The 10,866-nt window shown below is 51.9% G+C and overlaps 2 protein-coding genes across 2 annotated transcripts; one reads left to right on the plus strand and one right to left on the minus strand.

Annotated features, from left to right (window-relative positions):
* Positions 1-3,588: 3,588 nt before the first annotated feature.
* GUITHDRAFT_122234 (hypothetical protein) lies at positions 3,589-4,042 on the minus strand (the record flags this gene model as incomplete). The annotated part of the gene is made up of 4 exons (XM_005818497.1): positions 3,589-3,803; positions 3,852-3,879; positions 3,927-3,974; positions 4,025-4,042. The coding sequence occupies 4 exons, from the start codon at positions 4,040-4,042 to the stop codon at positions 3,589-3,591; spliced, it is 309 nt and encodes a 102-aa protein (XP_005818554.1).
* A 193-nt stretch (positions 4,043-4,235) lies between these two features.
* GUITHDRAFT_149210 (hypothetical protein) lies at positions 4,236-7,263 on the plus strand (the record flags this gene model as incomplete). Its single annotated transcript, XM_005818498.1, has 5 exons — positions 4,236-4,263; positions 4,296-4,345; positions 4,557-4,651; positions 4,704-6,879; positions 7,210-7,263. 5 exons carry the CDS (start codon positions 4,236-4,238, stop codon positions 7,261-7,263), a joined length of 2,403 nt encoding a protein of 800 aa, XP_005818555.1.
* Between the last annotated feature and the right edge of the window lie 3,603 nt (positions 7,264-10,866).

Genomic DNA, 10,866 nt, shown 5'->3' on the forward strand with positions numbered 1-10,866 from the left:
TCGGTCACGTGTGTGTCACGTGACCGCAGGTGAGCCTGTCAGCCGGGTCACGGCCCCTGTCAGCCGGCTGACATGTCACGGGCCTGCTGACACGGTCCGCTGACCGGTCACGGCCGCCCGGAGAGATCAGGCCCCCGGCCAATGTCCGGACACTTAGCCTCCTGGCGGGCCTCCAGGGGGTCTGAGGCGGGGTTGAAGGCTGCAGTCGGTCTACTGACGGGCCCGGGCCGGCAGGATCCGTCCTAGAAACAGGGGGGGTCATAGGGAAGGTTTTTTCTTCCCCCCTGGGGAAGAAAAAATGTTCCCTAATGGGATCTGCGATATAAAAAAAGTCTTGTCTCGGTCACGTGATGTGTCACGTGACCGGTCAGGTGAGCCTGTCAGCCGGGTCACGGCCCCTGTCAGCCGGCTGACATGTCACGGGCCTGCTGACACGGTCCGCTGACCGGTCACGGCCGCCCGGAGAGATCAGGCCCCCGGCCAATCTCCGGACACTTAGCCTCCTGGCGGGCCTCCAGGGGGTCTGAGGCGGGGCTGAAGGCTGCAGTCGGTCTACTGACGGGCCCGGCCGGCAGGATCCGTCGAGAAACAGGGGGGTCAAGGGAGGTTTTCTTCCCCCTGGGAGAAATGTCCTATGGGTTTTTGGATCTGCGATATAAAAAAGTCTTGTCTCGGTCACGTGATGTGTCACGTGACCGGTCAGGTGAGCCTGTCAGCCGGGTCACGGCCCCTGTCAGCCGGCTGACATGTCACGGGCCTGCTGACACGGTCCGCTGACCGGTCACGGCCGCCCGGAGAGATCAGGCCCCCGGCCAATCTCCGGACACTTAGCCTCCTGGCGGGCCTCCAGGGGGTCTGAGGCGGGGCTGAAGGCTGCAGTCGGTCTACTGACGGGCCCGGCCGGCAGGATCCGTCGAGAAACAGGGGGGTCAAGGGAGGTTTTCTTCCCCCTGGGAGAAATGTCCTATGGGTTTTTGGATCTGCGATATAAAAAAGTCTTGTCTCGGTCACGTGATGTGTCACGTGACCGGTCAGGTGAGCCTGTCAGCCGGGTCACGGCCCCTGTCAGCCGGCTGACATGTCACGGGCCTGCTGACACGGTCCGCTGACCGGTCACGGCCGCCCGGAGAGATCAGGCCCCCGGCCAATCTCCGGACACTTAGCCTCCTGGCGGGCCTCCAGGGGGTCTGAGGCGGGGCTGAAGGCTGCAGTCGGTCTACTGACGGGCCCGGCCGGCAGGATCTGTCGAGAAACAGGGGGGTCAAGGGAGGTTTTCTTCCCCCTGGGAGAAATGTCCTATGGGTTTTTGGATCTGCGATATAAAAAAGTCTTGTCTCGGTCACGTGATGTGTCACGTGACCGGTCAGGTGAGCCTGTCAGCCGGGTCACGGACCCTGTCAGCCGGCTGACATGTCACGGGCCTGCTGACACGGTCCGCTGACCGGTCACGGCCGCCCGGAGAGATCAGGCCCCCGGCCAATCTCCGGACACTTAGCCTCCTGGCGGGCCTCCAGGGGGTCTGAGGCGGGGCTGAAGGCTGCAGTCGGTCTACTGACGGGCCCGGCCGGCAGGATCCGTCGAGAAACAGGGGGGTCAAGGGAGGTTTTCTTCCCCCTGGGAGAAATGTCCTATGGGTTTTTGGATCTGCGATATAAAAAAGTCTTGTCTCGGTCACGTGATGTGTCACGTGACCGGTCAGGTGAGCCTGTCAGCCGGGTCACGGCCCCTGTCAGCCGGCTGACATGTCACGGGCCTGCTGACACGGTCCGCTGACCGGTCACGGCCGCCCGGAGAGATCAAGGCCCCCGGCCAATCTCCGGACACTTAGCCTCCTGGCGGGCCTCCAGGGGGTTAGAGGCGGGGCTGAAGGCTGCAGTCGTTCTTACTGACGGGCCCGGCCGACAGGATCCGTCGAGAAACAGGGGGGGTCAAGGGGAGGTTTTCTTCCCCCTGGGAGAATGTCCTATGGGTTTTTGGATCTGCGATATAAAAAAGTCTTGTCTCGGTCACGTGATGTGTCACGTGACCGGTCAGGTGAGCCTGTCAGCCGGGTCACGGCCCCTGTCAGCCGGCTGACATGTCACGGGCCTGCTGACACGGTCCGCTGACCGGTCACGGCCGCCCGGAGAGATCAGGCCCCCGGCCAATCTCCGGACACTTAGCCTCCTGGCGGGCCTCCAGGGGGTCTGAGGCGGGGCTGAAGGCTGCAGTCGGTCTACTGACGGGCCCGGCCGGCAGGATCGGTCGAGAAACAGGGGGGTCAAGGGAGGTTTTCTTCCCCCTGGGAGAAATGTCCTATGGGTTTTTGGATCTGCGATATAAAAAAGTCTTGTCTCGGTCACGTGATGTGTCACGTGACCGGTCAGGTGAGCCTGTCAGCCGGGTCACGGCCCCTGTCAGCCGGCTGACATGTCACGGGCCTGCTGACACGGTCCGCTGACCGGCATAGCGTTGTCGGGTCAAGGAACTTGCTGACAATTGGGATTTGTACCAGATCCAGGCGTTTTCCAGTACAAAATTGTGTGTGAGTAAAAAATCCAAGGATTGGAAGGTTTGAAAATCCATTTCCAGCCTGCACGTTCAACGGCAACCAGGGGTAATTGAGAGCTCAGATAAGTAAACAATCGTTCCTATTTGTCTTTGGATAGGGTCACATAGCGCTTGTATAGTGGAGTAATGATTCGTACCAGAACCTGATGGGTAGGCGTGGTAGTATTTCAAATGATTCGAACCAAACGGACGCGACAGGGGGGTGGGGGGTAGAGGTATTGGTCTGGTACTGTAATGGGTACCTTATAAAATACATTTAGCAGAGGGGGTCTCCCTCCCCATCTCCCTCCCCTCAACACTTGCGCATCCCTGTCCTTCCCTGTTCATGAAGCTCAGACTCTTGTCACACCTTCCCTGATGACCCTCAACTTTCTTTGACGCTTCTGTCTGCCTTGTCCTTCCCCAACATGCTGGAAACTCAAACTCTGAAACCATGCGCATGACTTGACTAGCACTGTGTTTCTCGGTTTGAATGCGGGAGGAAAAATGATACATGGAGTGCAACTAAGACGTTCATGTTTCAACCTCATAGATACAAGTAGTATTGCATTGGTAAATGACTGTCATTTTACTTCTCATTGACACAGCATCAAGAACTTGCTTTGGATCGATCATTGCTTGGAAAGTGTCATTTTTCAGACAGAACTTCGAGTTTATCTATATTCTGTGTCCATCCACACGATCAAATCTGCTTTGATACACTTTTTTAGCAATTCTTAAGTTGAGCACATAAAAGGCCATGAAAAAGATACATGTTTGCAGACGCTCTCCTCCGCCTGATCCCCTCCTGCCCTCCACGAACCTTCTCTTCTCTTGGACTCCTGCTCCTCTACCATTCATCGTCCTCTCCTTTTGTGTGAGTTGCTCTCGGACTAGGGGAGGGGAGGAGAAGCCGGGAAGGGAAAGGTGAGCCTGGGAGGTATTGATATGCTGATCGCGAGAGAGTAGATGCCAGAGGAGAGACGGTTTACTCAAGACCACTACCGAGGAAGGGAGGAAGGCGACGAGAGAAAGGAGAAAGCTTCGGGTAGAGACGGCTTACTTGATACCACTAGCGATAAAGGGATGTTTCAGAGCCTCCTGTGCTGTCATCCTCGTGCGGAGATAGATGTCGAGGCAGCGGTTGAGGAAGTCCCAGATCGCATGTTTCTCCTGCCCTTGCATCCCGCATCCGCGCTCAGGGAGCTTGACAAGGTCCGCCATGTTTGCTTCAAACCGCGGGCATAGCTGAGATGCTCTTCCAATGGTCCGAACTGAATGGCATCAAGTTAGCAACCTCAGGCTTTTCGCCTCCATATCACCCTCATTCTCATCCTCAGGATAATAGAACTTGACAACGACAACGACAACGACAACGACAACGACAACAATTTTACCTCAACTTTGAGCTTGAAATCTTTAATAACATCCGGAAGGAGCGAGAGCTGGCCGTAGAATCATCAGAGGGCAAGCTGTAGCCGTTGCTCTTCGTTACTGGGAAACTCTTGCTCATTGACCCTGACTTTGTGCTGCGGCGTGATGAACTCGATTGACAGTGTCCTTTGGAAATATCTTCTCTGCCAGCCCAAAGTCCACAAGCAAGTACTTGTTGTTCCTTCTGTCGTAGAGGAAGGATCAGTAGGGGTGGGACAAACAAACAAACAAAGCAAAAAGCAGTACGAGGACAAACAATCAAACCAACAATCATGGGTCAACAGTCCATAGGGTCAACAGGTTGACAAACAGACAAACAAACAAACGAACAGGTGGGCTCCGCTCTATTGAATACTTATTGAACAGGTGGATGCCTTTCCAGGTAATTGGGTAAATTTCCCGGGGCGGGCTTGATTTTTCCACTTCCATGGTTTGAGTGGGGATGAGGAGATTAGTCCTTTCAAATTTTCCGAAGGGGTTTTCAAAATTCCGAAAGTTTATCCTTTAATTTCAATATTATTTATTAATGTTCAAATATTCAAAACATTCTATTGAAATTTTCCCGCCAATTGATCATCATGCTGCCCCCACAGCGACAGATCACGACATCTCCTGCCCGCAATGCTCCCATCATCAACTTCAAGGATCTCGACCTGTTGTCATCACCCAAGGTCCCTGGTTCAACGTGGTACTCTTCTTCATCTGAAAATTTTCTGGGTAGATTGATGTGTATGTTATAGGTATGATGCGTTCATTGCCGCCACAGGGCCAGGGCATGGACCCCCTCCCTACATTTTCGCACCGCAAGCATACAAGTGGGCTTTAAGTGCGACTCCTGTATTACACGGTGATCACTTTCCATTGGATGCCCAAGCAATTCTGGGATTTCAGACAAGGGCAGCTCTGGAAGGCTACTTTGACAAGGATAGTAAGAGTCCAGACGTGATTAGATTACTCAACGACATGGGTGCCAATCATAACGATTTTTGGAGAAAATCTGTGCTGGGCAAAAGTTTGGCCATATCTGCTATACATGCCGAAAAGAATGAAGAGCTCAAGGCAAAAATTGCAAGTCTCGAGCACCAGATTAAAGTACTTCAACAGGAAGTCAAGAACTTGAAAGCTGCTAATGAATCCTCTCCTCCAAGGCCACGCTCTGCATCTACTATTGACTTCAGGGAAGTGATCAAGTCAGAGGAGCAATGCAACATTTGGGTAGAAGAATTGAAACCGTACTTTGAACGGTTTGCCAACCTCACAAAAGAAGTCACAGAAATAAACTATCTCCCATGCTCTGAAGAACATAAGGATGAGCTTTTCTATTATGCACTAGCGCAATTGACTTACGGCAGACGTCTTGGACAAAAGAGATTGTTCAATTTTCATTCGTTCTGCAAGGGATTTCTTGGGCGTGAAGAGTTGAAAACAAAACTAAGAGAGACTTTTGACAACAACGCGAGTATAAAACGAATCTTTGTTCACGTGTGCAAAACCTCTCTTGTGAATCATATGGAAGATGTTAGCAAATCGATCATATCCAGTGGAGTGCCTATTCGAAAGTTCGACAAAGTTTGTCACGCTTTGGGCCGCTCGATGTGTCCGAGTGTCAAAGCACTTTGCGCGAGAAACCGAGAATATAAGCGCATGATTGAAGACGAACTTGGTGTGTTTCTGATGGAGAATGGAAGTGGGTTGGACTTAGAAAGGACAGTAGAATTGATACACGACGACAATGCAGAAGTTTTCAAAGATGCAGAAAACCTATATTTACATATTATTTTCGACGGTTGTAGAATAACTCAAACTGGTAAATATCAGGTATACTTCTGTGCAATACTCTCACCGACGGAGGATATCACGGACCCTAGTATGTTGACGAAAGCGAAACGCCAGTATTCCTTCTGTGTGATCGACGGTCACGACACGATTGAAAATATCGATGCAAATTTTATCAAAGTCTATGCACCTTTTCTTGCCGTGTTCTTGAAAGGATCAGACGGCGAGATTACACCTGGAATTCATATTTTTGAAGGCAGAGCGAAATTTGGGAGACAGCGCAGCCGGAACGGTGAAGTTCCGCACAGAATTATTCATGTGATCGGAGTGATTCGGAGCGACATGAGTGGGAGCTGGAAGATAATGAATCATGGGGGACTCCATGATCCAATTGGGGCATGTTTCCTCTGTGATCAACCTTCTTGTCAAAGACATATTTATTATGAATTGGTGGTTGTTGATTCAGATATTGCATGGGATGATATTCCGACAAGATTTCAAATGCACCAGGATACTTTTGCAATGGTGAATGGACTTCGCAAGGTAGATGGCAACGTTTTGAACTTGGAACAATATGACAATCTGGACAGTCTGGGCATCGATGTGGAGAACGTTGTGATCTGCTCCATGCACATGGTGTTTCGTGTATCGATTGCATTTGTCTTGTATGTATGCAACACCGCGAAAGAAAACAAAACGTTTCCTGTTGTGCAGAGAATGCTGGCAGAAATCAATATTCACGTCAAAGATTCAAGATCGTTTGCAATGCATGATATGCCTCAATTGATCGGTGAAAGTACCAAAAGGTTCCTCAAGGCATTTCCTGACTTGATAGTTGCTGCCCGGGCCAAAAATGCTGACTTGTGGAAAGATCTCTGTGAAAAATGGGCATCAATAGTCTCAAGTGTTCTTCAGACGGACATTAAGAAAATGAGTCAAACAGAAATTGATTCTTTTGCTATGCGATGTAATGATTTCTTGGCAAGATATGTCCTTCTTACAGACAGACTGGAATACTGCAGAGGGATCTACCTACATTTCCTTGCGGTTGGACATGTTACAGATCAATTCAAAAAATTTGCAGAAAAGAAGATTCCTCTTGGTCTTCTGAACATGAGCGCGATGGAGAAGAGGCATTTGGTGAGTTCAGACTTACACTGCTTCATCATTTCTAAAACATTGAGCATTTGTGTAGGAAGTTTCTAAACCATCGTATCACCAAGGGGCAACGGCAGCATGTGGCTCAAAGCGAGGCAGGGAGCAGGAACCAAATGGCCAGGAAATGTCGTCTGACCAGAAGAGATTAGCCAGTACTATGATCTATCAGGCTGCAGGCTCCTTCAAGAACATATGTATGCTGTGCCGAAACATGCAACCTGTCTGTACATGTCGGCATCATGGCTCTTGACCTTTAGTACTGTACAACTCATTGAACACGCTATGTTATAAACCTACTACCGTGTTATTCAGGAGGATAAGTCCAAATTTCTTCTCTTGATGCGCCTAACAGTACAAGTCTGTTGACCTACAAGGGATGAAGTCCATGTCAGCTTATGATGTAATATTCATCAACAACTTTCATCACCTCAATGAATAAGCTTTCACTCTTGACAACAAAAAAAATAGGAAATTTGATGTAAATGGCAACACCTGACTCGCGAATTACAAGAGGTGCATCAATTGTTGGGATTGCAAGATAATTTCGTTTGAACATCTCCTGCCTCCCAACTGTTTCAGGCAGAATCCAACAATAGTGCATCCCATTCTTACGCTTGCATTCGACTTGTCTCTGAAAAGCAAGCGGCAAGTCCTCAATAATTTGTCGCACGCTGACATTTTTGACTTCAAATCCACGTTTTCTCACGCTGGAAGGATACCCCAGCGCTGATCTGTATGCAAGCCAAGTAAACATTTCCCTCTCTATTGATACCCAGATTGTTGTCGCACATGGCGTTCGTAAAACTTCTGAGGCAAGACAAGGTCTGAAATTCCCCCACCGTACAGATTCTCGCCTCCGATTGTTTTCAATAAACATGATCCAACCAATGACGAAGAAAAGTTGGCCCGACCTTGGTATATCGTATTCTTTACGAAATGCATCTATTCTTTCTGCTGCATTCTCTCGCGGGTAGGTATTTCCAGTGCGAGGCGTCAACCGTAAAGTAGTTGGAGCAGAAAATTGTGGAAATTCTATACAAGCCTGCTCAAGGATGTCTTCATGTGGCACCTCATCAGTATAGATAGATTGAAGGCACTGGTTTTCGCCGAGACCATCCACATATTTTGTAAATTGATGAGAATTGTTAAGCCCGCCCTCATGACTGACTCTTTGCAGCAAAGTTTTCCTATACAACCACACGATAGTACATGTCTCTTCCTTGACATGCTTGATGATCCCTAGTTGCTCATGTGAGTCAATATCTCGAAAGATCACAGCGGTCCCTGCAGCGAACCGGTGATCGTCCGAGTCCTCCACAGCTCGAGAATGGGGCCTCTGGGTCTGACATATTTGCAGTGGGATCGTGAGTTGGGGCGGAGGCTGCTTGTTTTCAAGACGCTCATCAGCAGATTCTCGTATTCTTGCCTCTCTTTGTCTTCGCCTAAGCTCTCCTGCAGCTGATGCATCACGTCTGCGCATTGCAAATGCAGGGAGGAGGGAAGAGAGTGGCCTTTTCTTCTCCAGTCTGTGACTTGAAGTGATTCACATACCTCCGAGAGGGTAGGGTCCATGCTAATTTGACCCCGTCCGAGACCCCGCTAGCTCAGGGAAAGAGGTGGGTCCAAAGCATTGATGTTTGAACTTTGAAATGTAGACCATAAGCCGTTGTGGTACAAGTTTTCCTGTGGTACTTCAAATAGTACCACCACAATTGTACCGTTGGTACAGATATTTTCTACCAGGAAGTACCCTACCCCCTCAAACAGGTCCCAACAAATTTGAATCAGCTCCCAGCCGTCTGACCCACCCCAGACCCCAACTGCCATTTGCTATTCACATATGTGGAAGGATACCCCCACAGAAAACTATTGAAAACCAGAGGGGTCAGTTGAGAGCGACAACGCTATGGGTCACGGCCGCCCGGAGAGATCAGGCCCCCGGCCAATCTCCGGACACTTAGCCTCCTGGCGGGCCTCCAGGGGGTCTGAGGCGGGGCTGAAGGCTGCAGTCGGTCTACTGACGGGCCCGGCCGGCAGGATCGGTCGAGAAACAGGGGGGTCAAGGGAGGTTTTCTTCCCCCTGGGAGAAATGTCCTATGGGTTTTTGGATCTGCGATATAAAAAAGTCTTGTCTCGGTCACGTGATGTGTCACGTGACCGGTCAGGTGAGCCTGTCAGCCGGGTCACGGCCCCTGTCAGCCGGCTGACATGTCACGGGCCTGCTGACACGGTCCGCTGACCGGTCACGGCCGCCCGGAGAGATCAGGCCCCCGGCCAATCTCCGGACACTTAGCCTCCTGGCGGGCCTCCAGGGGGTCTGAGGCGGGGCTGAAGGCTGCAGTCGGTCTACTGACGGGCCCGGCCGGCAGGATCGGTCGAGAAACAGGGGGGTCAAGGGAGGTTTTCTTCCCCCTGGGAGAAATGTCCTATGGGTTTTTGGATCTGCGATATAAAAAAGTCTTGTCTCGGTCACGTGATGTGTCACGTGACCGGTCAGGTGAGCCTGTCAGCCGGGTCACGGCCCCTGTCAGCCGGCTGACATGTCACGGGCCTGCTGACACGGTCCGCTGACCGGTCACGGCCGCCCGGAGAGATCAGGCCCCCGGCCAATCTCCGGACACTTAGCCTCCTGGCGGGCCTCCAGGGGGTCTGAGGCGGGGCTGAAGGCTGCAGTCGGTCTACTGACGGGCCCGGCCGGCAGGATCCGTCGAGAAACAGGGGGGTCAAGGGAGGTTTTCTTCCCCCTGGGAGAAATGTCCTATGGGTTTTGGATCTGCGATATAAAAAAGTCTTGTCTCGGTCACGTGATGTGTCACGTGACCGGTCAGGTGAGCCTGTCAGCCGGGTCACGGCCCCTGTCAGCCGGCTGACATGTCACGGGCCTGCTGACACGGTCCGCTGACCGGTCACGGCCGCCCGGAGAGATCAGGCCCCCGGCCAATCTCCGGACACTTAGCCTCCTGGCGGGCCTCCAGGGGGTCTGAGGCGGGGCTGAAGGCTGCAGTCGGTCTACTGACGGGCCCGGCCGGCAGGATCCGTCGAGAAACAGGGGGGTCAAGGGAGGTTTTCTTCCCCCTGGGAGCATGTCCTATGGGTTTTTGGATCTGCGATATAAAAAAGTCTTGTCTCGGTCACGTGATGTGTCACGTGACCGGTCAGGTGAGCCTGTCAGCCGGGTCACGGCCCCTGTCAGCCGGCTGACATGTCACGGGCCTGCTGACACGGTCCGCTGACCGGTCACGGCCGCCCGGAGAGATCAGGCCCCCGGCCAATCTCCGGACTGACTTAGCCTCCTGGCGGGCCTCCAGGGGGTCTGAGGCGGGGCTGAAGGCTGCAGTCGGTCTACTGACGGGCCCGGCCGGCAGGATCCGTCGAGAAACAGGGGGGTCAAGGGAGGTTTTCTTCCCCCTGGGAGAAATGTCCTATGGGTTTTTGGATCTGCGATATAAAAAAGTCTTGTCTCGGTCACGTGATGTGTCACGTGACCGGTCAGGTGAGCCTGTCAGCCGCATTACGTTCGCTTATAGCTTTAGTTAATTCTCGATCCTGTCCTTCTGGTACTAATCATGGACACGGCTCTAATTGCAATTTGTACCAGTCCTTCCCCCCCTGATGGCGCCTGGGGGTCTTCAGCCCTTGCCTGGAGTAGACCCCACCCTCACTCTCCCATGGGAAAAGAGTAGGTCGGGTGGGCGACTTGGCTGGGGCAAGGGTAGGTTGTGAACCTTTTATTCCAAGTATTTGCATGCAGAAATTTGTATCGGCGGCGTGCTATTCTTAGATTCAAACTGTACTGCATGACGACAATAAAATCAATTCTACACGCCTTCGTGGTACAAGAATAGTACCGAAAATCCTATCGACCCACCCATGCTTTTCTCTGTTGGATACAGGAGGCATAACCCCTGGTCAGAGGCGTGTATTCAAAATTTGAACTTTAACGTAAGGTACCCACCCTTGCTCATGTGT

The sequence above is a fragment of the Guillardia theta genome, assembly GCF_000315625.1.
Source record: "Guillardia theta CCMP2712 unplaced genomic scaffold GUITHscaffold_299, whole genome shotgun sequence".
Taxonomy (NCBI): Eukaryota; class Cryptophyceae; order Pyrenomonadales; family Geminigeraceae; genus Guillardia; species Guillardia theta.